General features: G+C 39.1%; 2 protein-coding genes across 8 annotated transcripts in view; one reads left to right on the forward strand and one right to left on the reverse strand.

The window, feature by feature from the left end:
- The window catches only part of LOC134227073 (uncharacterized), a 130,200-nt gene extending 121,360 nt beyond the window's left edge, over window positions 1-8,840 (forward strand). For all 7 annotated transcript variants that reach the window (XM_062708313.1, XM_062708307.1, XM_062708309.1 and 4 more), the window contains one exon: window positions 7,975-8,840. In XM_062708313.1, the coding sequence (XP_062564297.1) occupies window positions 7,975-8,312 (338 nt within the window). In that variant the 3' untranslated portion in view covers window positions 8,313-8,840. The remainder of the gene's footprint in view (window positions 1-7,974) is intronic.
- LOC134227078 (phosphatidylinositol N-acetylglucosaminyltransferase subunit A-like) overlaps window positions 8,737-22,294 on the reverse strand; it is a 31,413-nt gene continuing 17,855 nt past the window's right edge. Inside the window, exon 5 of the mRNA XM_062708321.1 lies at window positions 8,737-9,430. Within this exon, the coding sequence (XP_062564305.1) occupies window positions 9,154-9,430 (277 nt within the window). The 3' untranslated portion in view covers window positions 8,737-9,153. The remainder of the gene's footprint in view (window positions 9,431-22,294) is intronic.

A 22,294-nucleotide genomic window follows, 5' to 3' on the forward strand; every position in this document is an offset into this window, starting at 1 on the left:
AAGTAAGAAGTGATAAGAAGTTAGAAATGAGATATGAGAAGTGAGAGAGGAAAAGTTATAAGTGAGAAATTAAAAGTGAGAGAAGGAAAGTGAGAAATGATAAGTGAGAACTTTGAAGTAACTGAGAAACGAGTAGTGGTAAGTGAAAAATACAAAGTGAGAAGTGAGAAATTTGGAGTACGAATTGAGTTATGAGAAGTGAAAAGAAGGGAGAAGTGAGAAGTGAAAAGTTAGAAGTTAGAAGTGAAATATGATAAGTGAGAAATGAAAATTTAGAAGTAAGATATATATATATATATAAAGTTATTTGTGAGAAGTGAAAAGTGAGAATTGGGAAGTGATATGTGCGAAGTCAGAAGGGAGATGTGCTTTGTGAGAAGTTAGAAATTAATAGTGAAAAATAAAAGTTAAAAAGTGAGAAGTGAGAAATTCGAAGTGAGAAGTATGAAGTGAAAAATACAAAGTAGGAAGTGAGAGGTGAGTAGTGGGAAGTGAGAAATGAGACGTGAGAAAGTAAAAGTACGAAGATTGAAGCGAATAGTGAGAAGTGAAAAGTAAGAAGGGAAAAGTGAGGAGTGAAAAGTGATGTGTGAGAAATAAGAAGTCAGATGTGATATATAAGATGTTATAAGTGAAGATTAAGAAGTGAAAAATGAGACGTGAAAAATTAGATGTGCGAAATTAGATGTGCGAAATTAGATGTGAGAAATTAGACGTGAGAAATTAATAGTAAAAAGTGCAAAGTGAGAAGTGAGTAGTGGGAAAAGGGAGATGTGAAGCGAAATTTGCGAAGAGAGAAGTAAGAAGTAAGTAGTGAGAAGTGAAAAGTGAGAAATGAGGAGTGAAAAGTAAGTTGTGAGAAGGGAATAATAAGAAGTGAGAAGTGAGGACCGAGGAACAATGAAATGAAAAACGATATTTTTTTCCTTCTTTCTTTTTTTCTCTTCCTTCTTCTGTCTTCCTTTTCCTGTCTTATATCTCTCCACTCACTTCTCACTACTTAACATCTCACTAGTCACATCATAGTTATCCTCCCTCCTTCTCACCTCTTGCTTCTGTTTTTCTCACTACTCACATCCTTCTTCTCACTTCGCAACTATCGCAACTCACTTCTCACCACTTTCTCCTCACTTCTCACCACTTTCTCCTCACTTCTCACCACTTTCTCCTCACTTCTCACCACTTTCTCCTCACTTCTCATTTCTCACTTTCCACTACTCAAATGTTACTGCACACATCTCACTACTTAATACTCACTTCCGTTTCTCAATACTCACTTCTCACTACTCTGTACTCATTTAAAAAATCTCATTTCTCACTTCTCAGTTCTCGCTGTTCATCATTCATTTCGAACACCTCTCTTCTCACTTCACTTAATAAGGAATTTTTTTTTTAACTGTTCGATTAAACGGCATTCGGCCAAATATAAATGTGTTCCCTATCTCGATACCTCTCTAACTCGTATGTGCGGAAAGTCATGGTGCTCAAGCCTTAGATGAAAGATTATCGCATTTTGAGCATTTCTGTAGAACAACCCAAAATTCTAAAAAATAATACATATAGAGGTTTCGACAGAGTAATTTTTGAAAAAAGCTGTTTTTTGTACTTGTAATATTCACCACATTTTAATCAGTTTTTCAATGGTTAAATATTTTTTGAATGTTTTTGGTAATTCGATTGGTATTATGCAATTATATGACACCTACAACCATTTAGATATCATAAAAAATACAAGAAAATTTATTTAGTCGAAGTCGGGTCAAGTACGAGACACTGAAGACGACCTTACAGTTGAGGTCGAAATACGTATATGTAAAAGTATTACGAGGTGGTGGAATTGAATGGAATCGTGCTAAACTTGTTCTATGACAGTGATAAAAATACAAGTTTTCTCGATGATTTCCACAGAAAAGCGCTTCGTATACGTAAAATAAATGTTTTCTCTTGCTTTATCAAGTATTATTCAAAAAGTTTTTTTTATAATGAAAATTTGGGAGGAAACAGATTGAAAAAATAATCTAACGGGGCTGAGATATTGAAGTTTATGTAAACCGAAAATCACAAAATTGGCTAACCTACAATTATCTAATAGTTATTTCAACAATTTTGACGTTTGTGACATCACATAAATCCGTCCGTTCAACCCAAGGTTAATTAAATATTTAATATATTCTACTTCTAACCCATGGTTAAAAAAAAAATATTTTAGTTACTAGATAAAGATTGTCGCTGTCGTCGCTGTCCGGAACATCTTTTGCTGGCGAGGATAGGGGATCTGAATGTCAATGAAGGAAAAATACATACGATTTGACAGTTTGATACCACACATGTTTCGGACAGCAGAACAAAGGGAACCGAAGCGACAATCTTTATCTAGTAACTAAAATATCTTTTGGTAAAAACAATGTTCTCAGGTGGCTATTCATGTGTTGATTTGCATATGATCCGCAACTAAGACCAGTACAAATATTGATTTCTTCTTTTGTCCAATAATGAAGGAGTGGGAAACAAAAAATTGATAAATTGAAAAATTGATAAAATCGAAAAACTCATCAGTTTTCCTAAAGAATTTCCTAAAGAATAAAAATTTAAATCTACCTCCCCCCCTTGAATTATTAAATTTTAGCCATGCAAATGTGAGGGGGTGGAAACAGAAGAGATAATGAAATAGTTCCCGCCTAATTTTCGCAAATCCAGTTTTTACGCCGGTCAAAACTCCATCTAGCCTGATGGTTTGTGTTAGAATTATTTCAGATATAACTTGCTCTACAATTTCTTTTTTGAGACTTACCCCGAATGGTCGCAAGGGGGATTTAACGATCGGAATTAACAACCATTTAACAATCAGAATGTACTTTCTGTCATCATTATTCTTCCTGACGTTGAAAAACATCAAATATCATTGTCATGTGATGAAGCTGAGCCTGGTCACCGGAAAGTATACAATTATGTACTCTACACTCGAGGTCAACCTTTCGCATTTTAACAAATTCCATTCCTGAAGAAACAGCTCATAGTCGACATGAATCGGAAATAAACTCACGATTTTCTCAACACGCTTATTTTTTTAGTTTTGCAAGCAGCAGGTCATATTTAACCTTGTCGAAAGTAGATTTAAGATCGGTCTAAACGGGTTTCTCCAGTAAGCACAGCGATCGGTCGGTCATTGAAATTTAGTTCTGCTTTGTGCGGGAGAGTACATTAATCAGAAAATGAAAATTTTGTCCGCATCCAGTTGTGTGGTGCGGTCGATAATTAAAATAATTAGCGTTCGTTCGATTGTTTTTGTTTTAAATCAAACTACACGCTATACACGACAGAACGTTCACCAAAACGAACCCTGCCACATTACCTACCCCATATATCCAACATCCCAGTGATTTCTCGTGGAAGTGCAGATGACTCGTTGGCTTCTATCAAAGCGAGTATCACGTCAACAAATTAATTTTGCATAATGTCTGACAGTTAAGCAGCACCACTCCAAACCTTGGGTAGTCGTAACAAAGTGAACCTGTATTGGGTTCCTCGTCATTGTGGCATTGAAGGCAATGAACAAGCTGATATGCTGGCCAGACTTGGTTCATCTCGACAATTCATAAGTCCCGAACCTTTTTATGGTGTATCTGCGTGCTCTCTTCGAATGGAACTCAAATCTTGGGAACATTCTAAAATAGAGAACATCTGGAAAAACACCTTGATTGCGAGGCAGTCAAAACGTTTCATCACACCAAACGTATTTACTCGCAAAATTTTAGATCTTTCAAAAATAGATCTTAACACATACACAGGTCTTATAACAGGCCATTTCCCGAGCCGATATCACTAGAAGCTGTTAGCAAAACTCTAAGATGATGTATGTCGTTTCTGCGGCATACATGTAGAAGACTCGGAACATTTGTTATGCCATTGTCCGGCAATTTTAGAAAGAGATTACAGTTCTTCAACAAGGGGCTGATAGAACCCTTAGAAGTTTGGGGAACAAGTCCCAATATGGTAGTACGATTCATCAGAACCATAATACCGCGTTGGGATTACGCTGATAGTCAAGGTAATGCAATTGCTCTAAATAGTAATGATGCGTTAACTTGACAAAGCTAGATCAAATGGGGCATATATCACAATAGATCAAATAAATGGTGATTAAAACAAGGAAAAAAATCACCTCAACAATTTCCTTAGGTTGTAATTTGGCGCATACGTCTCTTTGTCAGATTACAGCAGTGCATTCGGACACGGCCGGCGCTGGTATTGCTTATTTTTGGGTCACCAGTTCTTACACATTGAAGATGACGTTAGTACCAAACTACATCTGTTGGTTCTCTGTGTAATTACAGACCTGGCAATCACGGAGTAACAACCGTGGGCGGATAATCATGCTCAGTAGATTTGAGATCGGCCTAAAGACATCCACATCCACTACATGGCTGGGTACTCCACTTACAGCTCTATCAATGTCAACCTGAAAAGGCGAATAGTCCGACAATACACTTGAGACGTGTTTAGCGATAGCCTATCTGCGTTGTATTTAAATACCGCTGAGCGATACGTCTACCGGGCAACACGTCCGGTGTGCACTGCACTAAGATCTCCTTAGATGCAACCGGACCGAGATCTTACTTAAGGCTCCGAAGGGTCCCGTTTCGCTGTGATATGTTGCCATAAAATATAAATTTATGCACTTGCTTTTCTAATCTACGAGAATATTTAAATTTACTAATGATATTGATTATTCACGATGTATCTAAATATGTGACAAGTAAATTCATTCATCGATCAGATTAGAACGAGCTCAGTGCAATTAAAATATAAACGCAATACTTATCTGCAATTCACAGAGGATGTTGGGATTGTCCTTGAAGCAATCACGTTGTGAACACAGACTTCCTATATTGACGGTGGTTGTTATGAATATGAATACCACATCTGATACCGGAACTATGAGATTTTCTTTATCATTGGTCGTCTGGAAAGAGGTAGATGAAAGAAATGGGCCGGTTTTACTCGCCGGCCAGCAAAACATTAGTAAGTAATTAATCTCACTACAAGGACAAAAATACAGTTCTAATAATTCTGCCTTATTAATGGTTACCATACATGCATATGCATACATGCAAAACATATCCTCAATACTTAATAAAACGATGTGTATATAGCTTCTATTATTGTCCATTTATACTATATTACATCTAGGATTCCAAATCGGATAAATTAATTCAGTGCCTAACTAAAAGCTTATCCTCAACGCTTTGGCTGTCAATAGTCTCCACAATATGAACCCTGAAAGTTATAACTTCCCTTATAAGATATAAGTTATAACTTATAAGATAATCCTACATCTGTTTATATTAAACCTCAATCCTAACTGCCCCGAAACCGCTTTCAACACATAACTGCCCCGAGCACAGCCACTACATGCGACCCACAGGACCCCAATCGAGGACGGCCTACACTATACCGTTGTGAGCTTACACCCTCTCCTGGGCTGTGCGACGCTGAAAACATGCTCCTAACGTTTGATGCCTAAAAATAAAAATAATTAAACTAATTACACTAAATCTTACACTTTTGATCGAACCCGGCTGACATTCGCGTTAAACAACGTGTTCCATGAGTGCTCATCTGGGTGCTGCGGATAGAGCCGCTTTTGTGCTCTCAAGCGAGTAGCGGGATATTTTGAAATTAATCCCATAAGCAAAATTATTTTGCAGTTACTTGGCTGTCAAACATTTCCCGCTCTTTGAATTTCTCTTTCCATGCTGCATGAAGGCGCACAAATGCGCGAGACTCTACATGACTTTCCGATAGTTTACATACATTCCTGCTCCAATCAGCTGTTGAATCTCGTGAAATCTCATAACGAGTGCATTTTAGTTGCATTCCTACTAATTTTCCACTCGAAATATAATGTGAATATATTTGTTAGAAAGAATGCAAAACTCAAACTAAGTTTATTTTTATGTTTTTCCCCAAATAATAACAATACTTCTCAATATAAGATCTAAAACGAACATAACCACAATCTTCAATGTTTGGCTCCGGCACAATAGAAATTTTTGGCTTCACTTTGACAACCAAATCGATTCTATCCGCACCACCCAGGTGCTGATCACTCATGATAACGCCCCGAATCGGCGAATAAAATGCAGTTTAACGCAGAGTTTAAACCCTCTCTTGCGCTAAGTAATGCTGAAAACCTAACTTCTAGGAATTTGATTCGTAGAAACAAATTATACTGAGATTGGTGCGTGGCAAAATAAGTTATAGGCTAGATGTACCAGTTATGGCTATAGCACCAGTTGTCGCACTAGTGCTTTATATGCCAAATGGCCAATCAAATCACCGCAAGCCGAGTTCATATCGATAAAGCATATTCATATGATACGATAACACCTTTAATTTCCTCCAAAACAAGCGGAGCATAATTGTAAAAATTGATTTTGCTTAATTTTTGACGTCCTTACCAGTTGTCGCACTAGTGGTCCCTATTTGGCCAGTCCCATAAGAAAACAATGGGATTTGCCAAATAAGGAACCAAAATTAAGAATAGTGCCAAAACTGGTGCATGCGTTCCTATTTATTGTGGTTTTCACCGCTGTTCTAAGGAGCAGGAAGTAAAACCTTTCGCTTGAGAGACTGCTTTGCGATTTGGGCGCAACTTATTTTGTAAACAAACATTGCTTCATGGATTCCGGAGAATGCAAGCGTTTTCATCCCAAACTAATCCCCTTATCCGGTAGAGGAAAGCTTAATCTGTCGGATCCATACCGTGGTTTCCTCATAAAATGCTGGTTTTAGCAGGAATTCCCCTTCCAATGTTTGTTTACAAAATAAGTTACGCCCAAAACGCAAATTGGTCCCGATATAAAGTCCACCCACATGCCTTTTACTTATTTTTAAAAAATAGTTGTTCTTATGTATGGCGACAATTGGAACATCCACCCTACTATTAGCTAATTTAGTTAAACCCTGACTACCCCACATTATACTGGCCCGTTTGGAGTCATCCAGTGGCACTTGGTCTTAGCATTCGTTTTCTTTTTAAATTCTATAACAATTGACCACGCTTACCCCCATATTAGTAATATGTAGAACGAATGCTTGACTATTACTATACTAAGTATAGTAAAAGACCGGAAGTAATAATTGGGCCAGCCACCACCTGTTTGTAACGTAGTTTAATATAGCACCGATAATCATTGCTGGTCATGTTGAAGTTCCGCTTAGTGAAGGCAAACCGTCGAAAGGTATAAGCGTGAAGAGGGGTATGTAATGTTCTAACGCTCCATATAATTAAACAATAATTAAAATAGTAAATAAAATAGTAAATAAGTAAAAATCAAATAAAAAACAAGTCATCAATTAAGAAAAAGAGAAACGATGATACCCTGCAGTATCACACACCGCAGCTGGTCGGACGCTCGGTGGCAATATTGCCTCTATTGTCGTTGCAGAAGCAAACCCGCCTCAATACGACAAATAGCACATGTTTGTTATTCAAACGCAACCGACAGGGTAAGAGAGGTATTTTGGACCACCAGTTCGACGGCTCATATTTTGGACCACTGAGTGCAAATTCCTCTTGGTGGTCCAAAATGAGCCCCGGTAAGGGTGATTCAAAATACATTCTTTACCCCAGTTATTCAATTCTGATACACATAGTTAAGTAGAGAGAAAATGGTGTGAAATCTCGCTTAACTTTTCAAAAGGACCTAAGTAACATTTTTTTCATGAATTAATTTGAGTACTGCAATCAAAAACTTTCATGTTTTTCTGTTGATTGCGCTATTTTGTTAACTAAAATTTGTATGAAATAAATCTGATGGGTTGGGCATTCTTGAAAAAGCCAGAAAAATTGCTTACGTTAGAAGCATACGCCCCACCCCCATGAGAACGAAACGAATTAAGAAAATTTCGTAAAAAGAGGTTGAAGTGTGAGTCAATGCACAAGCTAACAATTTCTTCCCATTTCTGTAGACGAATTCTCCTCCCAGGACGAGGAAGAGGATAGAAGTGTAGCAAGTGGAATCGAGAGAAGTCACCACAGCAACGGCCACCACGTTCACCATTCTCACAGTGCGGACGATACGGCGAATGACGGTGCTGTCAACAATTCTGGAGTAGAGGCAACTTCGGTGGTCGTCGGCCGCTGTCGAGCCCTGTTCAACTACACACCAAAGCTTTACGATGAACTCGAACTGCAACCGGGGGACATCCTTGATATCCATATCAAACAGGAGGACGGATGGTGGCTGGGGGCGCTCCGCGGTCAGGTGGGCATTTTCCCCGCGACCTACGTGGAGGAGATCGCGTAACAAGCGAAGCTAAGCTTTAGGGCATTTTGAAATTATCCTGTACATATAGATATATTGTTACGTGCGTAAGGTGCGATCGCGCTAGTGTGCCTGAGAATCAGTTTTAAGATCTTAAAGAGTGCCTCGAATATTTTAGTGGTTTGAATGTGTGTTTGTAGAAGAATATTGTTTTCTTTTTAATGCCGAAGACTAATCGAAGTGAAATCTTTTTTAACATCACGGAGAAAAATAATTGTTGAATAATTTATTGCTCTACTTTGTAATGTGTTTTATAGAGAGAATTGTTTTAAATTAGATAAAAGTCTTCCTCAAACCTCAAATAAGAAATGAGCAATAAAGGAGCCAAGCAATATTCGAGTTTAGCAGCATAGCCGCTTTATAAATAAGTCGTTTCGGATGCAAATGAAAAAAACCCATAGGAAAATTCGTATTGTATTGTTTCGTCTTTAATAAAATTTTTGGAAAGATTTTTTAAAGCTACCTATATACAAAAATATAAAACTTGTCGTTATATACTATGCACATAAAGTCTGTCTTTTTTATTTCCCACAATGAATGAGCTCGGATTGTAAATTCTGTTTGCACAATAGAAATCGGAGAAATAACGGCTTTGGCAACTTTTGTTCTATTTTGGCAAGGATTTATTCTAACCTATTGTGCTTCAATTGGTCCTGAACATTCTTTGTACATCTTAGTATATTGCGACCAAATTTCAGAATGCTTTTTTTTTCCTTCAAAACCAATAGTAGAGCCAAAACCACCAAAGCCTTAATTTACTCTACCTAATATTTTTTCAAAACCTTTCCTCGGCCATAAAAGAGGAGTTCAGCAGCGACGGTCGTCAGGATGGTGATTTATGGCGTCTAGAATGGCGGTTGAAAGACAAATGCGACATAGCGGCATTGGGGGCCGCACTTGAACCAGGGATTGGATGCACATGCACCCGCACGTCGTTCAATGATTGTCGGCTGCGACTGGCGACGGTTCCCTCCCAGAAGGGATTGTCCAATGGGCAGCGATCAATGTATTTGCGCGGTACGAACCAATCCAGGAAGCGTAAGATTAGATGGCACAAAGAAATGACTAAAAGATATGGCCAGACGCCACTACGGAGGCAGCTGAAAAGGGACAAGAATTGAAGTTTTAATGAGAGCGATTATGCTGATTCTGAAATTTGAAAAGTGACGGTCTGATGAATAATCGTTACACCGAAAAAAAAAATTATGCGAGCATCAACTGCAGTGCTGTTGTACATCGACAAAGCTTTGAATTTTAGAACATTTCTAAGAATATAAAACTATTTGTAAAGCTGCATGAAATGGTATACCGTCGTCGGAGGTGACAATGGGTCAAATGGGGGTGAGAATGGGTCACTGTTTCAACTACTTAGAATGCTTGTAGAATGGATTGAATGTATCTGAGGGCAAGAAGACTAAAATATAAGAGACCTTTTTGAACGATTTTATTCTACGACCTCCAGCCCGCCGGTGAGAGCGATGACCTATTCTCACCCCTCAGACCCATTGTCACCCCCGATGGCGGTAACTTTGAAAAATGAAGATGAAAAATGCAGCATCTGGTCACATTATATATACCAGTTGCGTTTGAGAATCAAAATCTCTTTCTCAAATATGCCTCCGAACTCCCAACTCGTTCAACTTATAGTAGGTAACTGGCCACCAGAAACAGAAATTCTACGAAATAACCTCGAACAACTTATTGGAATGTAGACTTGACATTCTCGGAATTACAACTCGAAATTCTGAAAATTCATCAGTTTTTACAAATTTGAACCGGCGTTGCAGATGCGTGACAGATTTTAAGCAGTGGCGCACACCTCTAGGAGTAATCGAATTCAAATTAAATTAAATTAATTGGCTTTGATATTTGTTAAATATCTTGGCTGTGCATATGCACAGCACATGTTTCGAAATGGACAAATTGATATGAAATTTGCGAAAAAGAATCCACATGTCTCGGAGGGACTCGAACCCTCAACCTCCTACTCTCTAGATAGACGTAATAACCCCTACATAACAAGACAACTTAAAGGTCCCGTTTGCGGAAAAGCCATCAGAATCCGAGTACCAACTTCCACCGTGGTTAGTTCTTTTTTTTTGCAAATTGAATATAGGGGCAGTAGGGGCAATATCAGGGCTGGTAGCGATCAATGCCGCTCAAAATAGTGACTTTAGTGACCAACGTTGATGAAAAAGAGACCAAATAGTGACTTTCTGTTCAAGGAAAAGTGACCAAATAGTGACTTTCAGTGTTGATAAAAATTCAAAATCTCAATTCTCAGCACGATTTGAATCAAGCGCAAAATCTTGCGTAATCCGTATCATCCAATTAACTCACCGTAAGACACGGTAAATGAGTGAAAATGGGTGCTTTCGCATGAAAAACTCAAGCGGATTCGATAAATCAGATTCGAAATGATTTTACTATTTACAATGCTTTCACTTGTAGAAAAGTAAGACAAATGGACTTTTATGCAAAATTAATAACTAACTTTTAATGAGACTTTTAAATCCAGGCAATCTCTATATCAAGGGTTTTTTTTAATCTTTTTAGTCATCTAGACTATTTTTTTAAATAGCAGAATCGATATAAACAAATATTAAAATTATATTTTGTCAGACGTAAAGTTTTCTACTACCCTGGGATCCGTTTTAACGCGAATGTTTTTCAAATCCTTTTTTTCATATGCGCACGTTTCCTTCGAATCTCGCCAGATTTTATGTTCACGCAGGATACATTCCATATCAGTTACACAAACGTTTTATACGGGCTACATAAATCACTTGCGTAAAAAACGACTACATAGTGCCAAAAACTCGTTTAAACCCGCGATATTTGCATCAGAATTATATTTATTCAGGTGTACTAATAGCAAAATATCATTCGACGGGTATATAGAACATAGCAAAGTTTATTCTAGCACGATGTATTTTACGAAACCTGGATTTTGATCAATCCTGGGCTTAGGACCCTAAAATAGTTGAAAATAATGACTTTTTACTAGAAAAAGTGACATTAATTAGAGCTCGAAAAAAGAGACTTTTAAGTGGCTGAGCTGAGAAAAGTGACCAAGTCACTAAAAAGTGACCCGATACCAGGCCTGCAATATGAGCCACTCTCATTTTGAGCCTATTGACAAGTTTTATCATATAAAAGCCATATGATCTTCAAGAGAATGCTCCACATATGCCTCAACGTGGAAACCGCATTAAAATTCAATTCGAACATAAAAATACACTTGAAAATGTAAATTTTGGCTGCAAAGGCAAAATTTTTATAAGATTTGAAGTTTATAAATAAGGTTTTGCCACAAAACTTACCAAAATACAGGTCAAAAATGCAGCACAATCAAAACACCTATTATAATTGAATATTGTGTACACATGTTTGTACTGATACAAATCTGAATTTATCATAAAACTTTTGTTTTCCAAAACCACTATCTATGGGGCAATATGGGCATACCTGAACAGAGCAAGATATTAGGCAAGATCTGCGAGCAAGTTTAAATTTTAGTTGCCGAATACAAGAATATTATCATCTATGTTAGATTCATTACGGATAAATTACATTACTGCGATCGAAACAGAAAAAATACTATTGACCAATTGAAATGTGGCTGTTCAAACGGTGAAGAGGGCAAATCGGTCCGGTCCGCTGGTGGGCGGTCTATTAATTTTCATTTGATATGGAATACTTTAAACTATTGTAGGCGTTTCATATTCTTCCATATTACGACACTTTTCTCTCCCAAAAAAATCTTTTGGATGGGTGGCCCATACTGCCCCACATGGTGGCTAATATTGCCCCGTATAATAGGGAACACATATTGAAATCAATACATTTTCAAAATTGCATTCCAACAATTTCCAAACGCATTTTTTATCATTCATCGACGTAATATGAAAGGTAACACTCCCTAGTATAAGTCAACTACATTTGAATGGTGATTTTTTTTAGCTTTCCAGCGCTTTTTGTAACGATTTCCTTTGGTGGCCCATATTGCCCCGATCACCCCTATTTCGGATGCTTGATTTGTCCAATCATCACATGTGCTTTACTGTTGTATATATCCACAGTCAAGCGAGCCCACATTGTTTATTATCGAAAACATCACACTCTACCCGATCAGGAATGCATAACAAAATTATAACTCAATTCTATCAATTGTTGTTATTTAAAACAACGTGTGTTATAATTAGATAATTCGATAAAAATGTGCCTTCGGCCGGTTTTATTTCATATCAAAATTATAACAACATTAGTTATGAATATTTTCACAAAATAATTGCCTACATTTTTTGTAGACATTGGAAAAAAACGGAGGTAATCACCTTCAGTATAACTTGAACCCGCTCGATATTAATACATAGCTGGAACAAAGTTAATTGCCTACATTATGGATGGAAATCCGGCGTGGTAGCGTACCAGATTTCTATCCGTGATGTAGGTAATTACCTTGAAAGTTGGTTTTTGTACAGAAAAATTATATCAACGTTTGTTAAAATGTTGATATGAAGGTATAAACCTCTGTTTTAATTATGTTACGGCTAGTGGTAAGGGGCCCTCCTTAGCCGTGTGGTAAGATGCGCGGCTACAAAGCAAGACCATGCTGAGGGTGGCTGGGTTCGATTCCCGGTGCCGGTCTAGGCAATTTTCGGATTGAAATTGCCTCGACTTCCCTAGGCATAAAAGTACCCGGGTAGAAGCCGTGATATTGATAACAAAACATGATATTAACTTGTTTGAAATAAGAGTAAAAATAACAAGCGAAAATAACAAAAATTTGCACCGAAATATCATAAAAATATCAGGTTTTGCCATTAACAAGAACTTATTAATATCTTGAGCCATTAGTTTGTTCTTGTTAATGGCAAAACCTGATATTTTTATGATATTTCGGTGCAAATTTTTGTTATTTTCGCTTGTTATTTTTATTATTATTTCAAACAAATTCATATCATGTTTTGTTATCAATATCACGTTTTACTGTTAATGAGCAATTTTCGTCTACCCGGGTATCATCGTGTTAGCCTCATGATATACGAATGCAGAAATGGTAACTTGGCTTAGAAACCTCGCAGTTAATAACTGTGGAAGTGCTTAATGAACACTAAGCTGCGAGGCGGCAATGTCCCAGTGGGGATGTAGTGCCAACGAAGAAGCTAGTGGTATTTTTGATATAATTTTTGTTATTTCAACAACTAACCAGCAAAATTTATAACACATTTTGTTACAATATTTTTCCGAAATAAATAACAGCCCTTGTAATAATTTTGTTATGCATTCTTGATCGGGTATGCCCCCAACAAGTTATAAAAAATCACTCTTTTCATTAATATAGTGACACAATAAGGTAGCTCTCAGTCAAAATGTTAAATGCAAGAGATGACGTTTATTCATTGGTAGTAAAAAACGGGACCAGCTATGATGGCTAATGCACGAACACGGATTTCCGGATAAACTGACACGCTTGATCAAAGCGACGATGGATCGGGTGATGTGCGTCGTTCGAGTTTCAGAGGCATTCTCGAGTCCCTTCGAAACGCGCAGAGGGTTACGGCAAGGTGATAGTCTTTCGTGTCTGCTATTCAACATCGCTTTGGAAGGGGTAATACGAAGAGCAAGGATTAACACGAGTGGTACAATTTTCAATAAGTCCGTCCAGCTATTTGGCTTCGCCGACGACATAGCTAAGCGGATCGGACTAGTCATCAACACGTCGAAGACGAAGTACATGATAGGAAAAGGTTTAAGAAAAGACAATGTGAGGCACCCACCGCAAGTTTGCATCGGTGGTGACGAAATCGAGGTGGTAGAAGAATTTGTGTACTTGAGCTCACTGGCGACTGCCGAAAATGATACCAGCAGAGAAATTCCGGAGACGCATAGTGGCTGGAAATCGTACGTACTTTGACTCTGCAAGACGCTGAGCGATCGAATAGAGTTCGCCGCCGTACCAAACTGACTATCTACAAAACGCCTATTAGACCGATAGTTCTCTACGGACAGGAGACCTGGACGATGCTCGTGGAGGACTAACGCGCACTTGGAGTTTTTGAAAGGAAAGTGCTGCGTACCATCTATGGTGGGGTGCAGATGGCGGACGGTACGTGGAGGAGGCGAATGAACCACGAGTTGCATGAGCTGCTGGGTGAACCATCCATCGTTCACACCGCGAAAATCGGACGACAGCGGTGGGCTGAGCACGTAGCCAGAATGTCGGACAGTCATACGGTGAAAATGGTTCTCGACAACGATCCGACGGGCACAAGAAGGCAACGTGCGCAGCGGGCAAGGTGGATAGATCAGGTGGAAGATGACTTGCGGACCCTTAGTAGACTGCGTGGTTGGCGACGTGTAGCCATGGACCGAGCCAAATGGAAAAGACTAGAGTGGCGCACTTAGTTTTCAATCGAAAAACGAAAAACGCACTCTTACCCCACCGGTGGGGTAAAAGTGCGCATCGGGTGGGGTAAGAGTACGCATTTATCCAATAATGTGCTTTGAGTATATATTAACACGAATAAGGGTTAATAACATTTAATCGATGTTTAATGAGCATATATTAGGGAATGTTTAAAGATTACGTAACTCTTAAAGGAGAAGGGGGTCCTAAAAATGTGCGCTTTCATACGAAAAACCATTGTTTCTTATATATACAAAAAAATACAGAGGTAAAAATATATTTCAGGTTTCGCGTGGCGTATACAAAGGCATTTTCCTTAAAAAAAAGTCCACCAATCACGTAACGCAAAATTTGCCAATTTCATCACCCCTCCCCCCATATCTTACACTATTTGTATGAATCCTCTAAAAATTATATAGATCTTCACACATCATTAAATGAAATTATCATTTAGATGAAATTGTGTTTTCGTACTATGTTTAGGTGTACAACAAGTCCTAATACAATTTCATTATTTCGCTTCAGTGCTTTGTTCGCCAAGTCCTTTCTAACACCGAATTACTTCAACTTATCCTAAAAACTTGTGATAATTTCGAATTCTGTCCCTTTTTTCTTAGTTGTGGATCTTTACGCTTTGGAAGAAGTCTTATTTCGGCCGGAGATACGGGTTTGACATCATAACTTGAAGATTCATATGCGTACTCTTGCCCCACCGGTTCCTGCGTACTTTTACCCCACAGTCCCAAAAATTATTCAAGTAATGGTTTTGACTTCTTGGAAAACCAACCGGATTGGTGTTCTGTACCATAAAATACTCTATACAATAGGTTATCGAAATGGTATAATGTTCACCTGATTGAACGTATATATGGTAATGAAATACTAGTTGCGGAAATCCAATTATTTTTAGCAAAATGACCAAAAAGTTATCTAACTCAATATCTCCCTTGTTGTTTATTCAAATCGTTTACAATTACACATGATAAACCTGTCAAACTGATGCAGTGCTACTAGTTTATCTTTTTTTATTACTTCAAAAAATCAAAAACGTACTCTTACCCCACGCGCACTCTTGCCCCACTCTACTCTATGGGTTATGGGTTATTGGGTTATTGTGCCATTTCATGGGCAGCAGAGACTATTTCCAAGGGCTTGACGATCCCTCCCCAGGCCATCTGCGAGTTGTGGGGCTTGGATGTGGTGGGGTTTGTTAAATTCCTATAAAAAGCTGCATGTATTCGCAAGTTGGCCCCACCAAAGCGACCGGGACATAAAACAGACCTGACACGACGGCCCTCCGATGAGACAGGAGGTTTGCGCAGGCCCAATAAGCCGTCTGGAAAACCAATAAATACGAGTAATATAAGAGATAATACAACTCGATAAAATCGGCAAAGACCCAGGCGACGAATAAAGGATCACGATATCATTGGTATACACCGCGACTCGTCATCAGGGATCGCGATATTTCGGAGCAACAACTCGTAGTCTAGCTCTCCGGGTTCGAGATGATCAACGCGCATCGTACGGTACATGGAGCAGAAAGATTCTCCAGAGAATCGCGGCATTGTGGACGGAATATTACGCACGGGATCGAGAAACCGATACGGATGCTATGGCTCGCGGGCGAATTCAACAAATTTATTTTTGTTCAAGAATATTCGACTGGTCTTGAAGATCTGAACCGCATGAAATTCCCTAATTATTTACAAATTCGCGTACTCACTCTAGAACACTCGTTCCGCGTTTTTTCTCAGAATAGTGTATACTGTTGCCACTCTACCAATTTTTTTTTAAACCGCACACGAAATATAAACTCTCACCAGCTTTGTACGAACTATTATGTGTGAGGGTAACTAGCCCTGGGTGAATTTTAAATTAAATTGAGAGAAAATGCGATTTTCGCGAAAGCTCCCCCGCACCTCGGAAGAAAAAATATTCGGTGAATATTTTTACTTGCTGGGAAACTCCTAGGATTTTAGTTGGGCGCCAAATGTAATACTCTACATCAGTATTGTTCTGAATAATAAAGGTCAACTCGCGTTAAACGCTATATCGATGTGTCCAGGATCGTATCGACAACAGCAGTAGCAACCGAACCGTTGGTGTACTCGGATCGATCCTCGAAAACTAACTCTCGTTGCGTCGCGATGTTCGAGTGTGTAAATAGTCGAAAAAAAAACAATACGTATTAGATATCGGTACATTAATGGAAAATTTGTAGTGTTAAGTAATGTTTTGTTTCTCGTAGTTCAATATTATACGTTGGTTTGTTGTTATCGGAAAAGCATGCAATTTTCTCGATTAGTTCATAGTGTTTAATGGTAGTAATTAAAAAAAAGAGAAGAAATCTCGTGATGTGTTTGATGCAAGAAATGTTTATACTGAGCCCGTGGTATCGGTCGATTGAATTATCAGTTGTTATCTTGGACGCACCAGCTTTGCCGGATAAATATGTGGGAGTGTAAGATGCGGAAAAAGAAATATATGATATCTCTTTTTCTGCCCAGTCACGGGGGAATTGTAACATTGCAAGTTCCAAAACAGTGGAGAAAAGTTATATTGCGATTTTCACTATTTGGATAGTGTGTGGGAACGGAGGTATGGTTTTAGAACCCTATTACGCGGGCATGTGCTACCAACCAATGGGGACGACAAACTCCCTAACAGATGGCGCTTGTTGGTAGCTGGGTGACAGCACAGGGAACGGAAGCCGGGAAATGACGCGACGAATGTCGAGAATGGGGAGCACAGAGCTGTATGATGAGATGACTGTATGGGTGGGGACAGAAGACTCGGGAGATAGATGGTTTTCGAGAGTTGGATGAGAAGCCTCGTGGAGAACGGTTAGTTTTTGTGCAACAGAAGAGCCAATAAGAGCCGGTTTAAAAAACGCGCGGGTAATTTTACGTGAAGGACTGAAGGACAGTGTTAGTCCTTAAGGACAGTTTGGTCCTAAGTTCGAGATTCGGCCAATCGAGTGGCCACAACATGTTGCGGTTTTCGCCTATCATTCTGGCCGCCTACTCGTCACGCCGACAGTGTGACCGCTTTCCCGGTCCGTTCCGTCAGCGCCATCGACCGTTTCCCCGCTGGCCCGGCTATTGCCGCCATTGCGATTACCGTTGATCCTGCCCGTCGTCTAGCAAACCTGATGGCCGATCTATTGCCGGTCTCGCTATTTTCGCCGCTCCTGCCAAGCCACCATTGCCATCGCGATTGTCGCTGACCCAGCGCGTCGCCCGGTGAGCCTCGCTATTTTCGCCGCTCCTGCCAAGCCACCATTGCCATCGCGATTGTCGCTGACCCAGCGCGTCGCCCGCTATACGCGTTGTTCGATCCACCGGTCAAGCTATCGTCGCCATCGTGATTTTCCCGAATCCTACCCATCGATCAGCAAGCCTGCTGGCCAATTACCGTCGCCATCGCCATTCTTGTCCCGCTATCAAGCCTGCAAAGCTAGAACCGCCATCGCGATTGTCGCTGAGCCGGTGCGTCGGGCAGCCAGCCTGCTAGCCTCTAGTTGCCGTCGATATCGCCATTCTCGCCGTGCTATCAGTCGTTCACCGCCCTAACCAGCGTTCTATACCCAGCCTATCAAGATACCGTACCATCACGATACTCACCGATCCGGCCCGTCGTTCCGTCATCATTGGACCCCAACCGTCAAGGCTAGCGTAACCAACAGCAGTCCCACCGGATTGCTGTCATCGCCAAGTTTGCCAGTCTAGTCAGCGATTACACTGTGGTTTACAGAATTAGCGCTTCCAGACATCGTTTCCGAGTGAGTAAATAAAGTTTGCAAAACTAACCTCCAATTCCGTTGCTAACCAGATCCGAAAGTCTCCCCGCTTCCTCAAAACGACCCTGGGACTCGAGGACCAAAAAGAGACCTTCCGCGCCCACCCCGTTGGCTGCCGTAGGTCAGACCAGTGGCCTGGGGTTTTAATCGGATTCCCCTTCTGGGTTCCGGACCGAAATCCTCGAGGGCTGGGAGCCGTACCAGTAGAGTATAACAGAAGTTAAACGATTTACAATGATATGGAAATGCTAATATCATCTTCCAAACTTGGACGTACATGTTCATGATAGAATTAGAGGCGAAAGTATAGAATTGATAGTTCCGTTAGGATACAGCAGGCATGAAGAATGTTTTTATATAAGTCGATTTGAAAGCGAGCGGAGGGCAATATTTGTGTTGGCACATATCACACGACCTAATTCTATCATGAACATGTACGTCCAAGTTTGCAAGATGATATTAGCATTTCCATATCATTGTAAATCGTTTAACTTCACGTAGAAGTAACACACACGAAATCATTAATTCTCGGGAACTTTTTCAAATCGGCGTATGTAACATTTCGATCAAGCTGAGAAAATGAGCTTGGAAGTTTTCAGATTTCATTTTTATTCCTATTTAGAAACTAATTATTTTTATTGCAATTGAATACACCTCAACGATACATTATGAAAAGGTTCATCGTCACTGACTCTGAAATCTGCACTGCGTGTGAACATTCCAGTTATTTTGATAAAAATATATGTTACAACGTTCTGCAACAGATAAATCACATACGTCGTTTTGATACGTCAGCATGACCGAGGTCATGCTACTTTCGTCGAAATGTTACGCTGCTCCGTACTCTGCATTGTTGATACGTCGAAATGTTGCGTCAAGTTGAAACGTTTCACGCACATGCGACAAAAAATTGCAACACTTACAACACGACGTAACAACATTTGCTGCAGAAAAACAACGTAAAATGTTTTTCTTTACAAAAATCAGAATATTCAAGCAACATGCTTAATTTTGAAATCAGTGATGAAAAAGTACAAGCAAACACACGTTTTAAACTATTTAGTTGTTTGAAAAAACTTTTTAAAGTACATTTTCTGCTAAGCGGTGTATGTGCAATATTTTCAACAATGATGTTACACCGTTTTGCAAAAATTGATTTACATTTTTAATAACACATTTTCATGTAGCTTTGAAGATATACACATTTTTAAATGAATTTTATACCATATGCTGTTGAAAACGGGTTTGTTTACAATTTGCGACATACGCCGTTTTGAAAAAGTACCCGACAATTTAGTGTACTACCCTTGGTGGGGGCATCCATCAATTCAGCTGTTATTGGTCGACGGTACAGCAGCAGTGCCTTTCGGGCTCATTCACAAATTACATAACGCAAAAAAACACAGATTTGAACCCCCACCCACCTATCCGTGACTTGTTTGTAACATTTCCCTTATACCCACCCACCCCCATCTGTGACGCATAACGTCTCACTAAAATTTCACAAAAAATATAAATTGTTATTTTTAGTGGACTCTCCTTAACTTCCTTCATAGAACATAATAATACTGTCAAATTTGAATTTAATTAGAAATTTCGTGTTTAATATTATTTTATTATCATGAATGTTACCCGTAACAGAACTAAACGAACCCACCCACCCCCTAGACAAACCGTAACATTTTGTAACGCAATATTGTGTACCCACCCACCCCTTGATGCGTTATGTAATTTGTGAATGAGCCCTTCTCTGCTTTGTTCTCTCCGACCCGATCAGGAATACATAACAAAATTATAACTCAATTCTATCAATGGTTGTTATTTAAAACAACGTGTGTTATAATTAGATAATTCGATAAAAATATGTCTTCGGCCAGTTTTATTTCATATCAAAATTATAACAACATTAGTTATGTATATTTACACAAAATAATTGCCTACATTTTTTGATATTGAAAAAAAAAAACGGAGGTAATCATCAATCAATAAGTTGAATCAATGTTCGATGTTAATAGCTAGTACAAAGTTAATTGCCTACATTATGGATGGAAATCCGGCGTTGTAGCGTATCACATTTTATACGTGATGTAGGCAATTACCATGAAAGTAGATTTTGTCTCTCATAATCATATCAACGGTTGTTATAATGTTGAAATGAAGGTAACAACCTCTGATATAATTATGTTACGGCTAGAGGGAATTTTGATATAATTTTTGTTATTTTAACAACTAACCAGCCAATTTTATAAAACATTTAGTTACATTATTTTTCTGAAATAAATAACTCCCCTTGTTATAATTTTGTTATGGATTCTTGATCGGGGAGGCAGCCAAGTTGGTTGCGACGAGACGGACGCAATGAGAAAGCAGAACTGTGCAATAAAAATCATATTCGACTAAATGCTGATGTCATATTAGAAATTTGGAGACAGTACTCGTCGATAGCAAATCCTTCCGCACGCGATGGCATATGAGCAAGTCAAACCACCTTCCTTTTGCCAGTGGAGATATAGGGTAAATCACTACTTGGGCCTATGGACCCGGTTCCCGGCTCACTGCACAGAAAACTAATGATTTATACTGTTTGGAAGCCGTAGGTTTATGATTGATAATTTTTAAAAAGTCTCCCATTTATCTTGCACAATACTCAATATTTATCAACCACTTGCTTTACTCCTAATCAGGGCCGGATTTATGGGGGCCAGGGGGCCATGGCCCAGGCCCCACAAATCTTATGTACCAAAACCCACCTTTTTGTACATTTTGGGGCCCCACATACCGTCGGCCCCAGGGCCCCTTTCGGCTAAATCCGGTCCTGCTCCTAATTGATCCAATTGTAGAAAAGAAAAATATAGATTTCAAAATTTCGCTCTCCGTTGCCACACCACTGAGCCTGAGTGATTCTTTCACTTTAACAAAACAGTATCATCAAATCATAAACCCCCCCCCCCAGAGCCAACATTTTTAGAAAAAAAATTTTTTTTGCAAAAAAAAATTGTTCAGAAACCCCCCCCCCCCCCCAGACCAATTTTCTGGCTACGCCACTGCATCAAATAAACACATACCTAAAAGTCGTCACAGTGTTCGATACAACCATTGCTTGATGCTGTTAATCACCACACAATAATTATAAACAAACGCACTTCAATTCTTCCTATTTGATCGTTTCACTAGAACTTATTTAAACATATTAGAATACATTTTAGAATGTATCCTCAAACCGAACAAATAATCACCTCGGCCTAAAAATTTCTAGCCGCACCGTGCTGCCAAAAGGCCAGGAGTATGAAAATGATCCTTTATCGTTAATAGGAAAACTGTCTAATACGTTGACGCTATCATGTTATTTATAATTCTCTCGATTTCAAAAGGTGAAAAAAATATTGGTTTTTAAGTATTTGGAAGAAATTTTGATGAGTAAATATATCTTCTCAACCAAATAAAAATGATTATGAATAATACCATCTGGCATCTTGTTGTCGTGTAACGTGCATGTTTTTGTTTACGTCGCATTTTCTACCGTCCCGAGAGAGAATGAGAATAAAATGTTGAGAGATTGAGTGAAACTTTGCTTAGGCCGGGAACTGGTTTTTTGTATGCCGGAATGGGAATCGCTATGACTGAAATGAGTGCTGCACCTCGTTAATTTAAATCAAATAAAAGCTTTTTTGAACGATATTTAGCACGAATAGCTATTTTTTAAGCAGAAGTCAACCCCATTGCAGTATTATACAGCCCACAAAGTTCAGG

This window comes from Armigeres subalbatus, chromosome 3, assembly GCF_024139115.2.
Source record: "Armigeres subalbatus isolate Guangzhou_Male chromosome 3, GZ_Asu_2, whole genome shotgun sequence".
Taxonomy (NCBI): Eukaryota; Metazoa; Arthropoda; class Insecta; order Diptera; family Culicidae; genus Armigeres; species Armigeres subalbatus.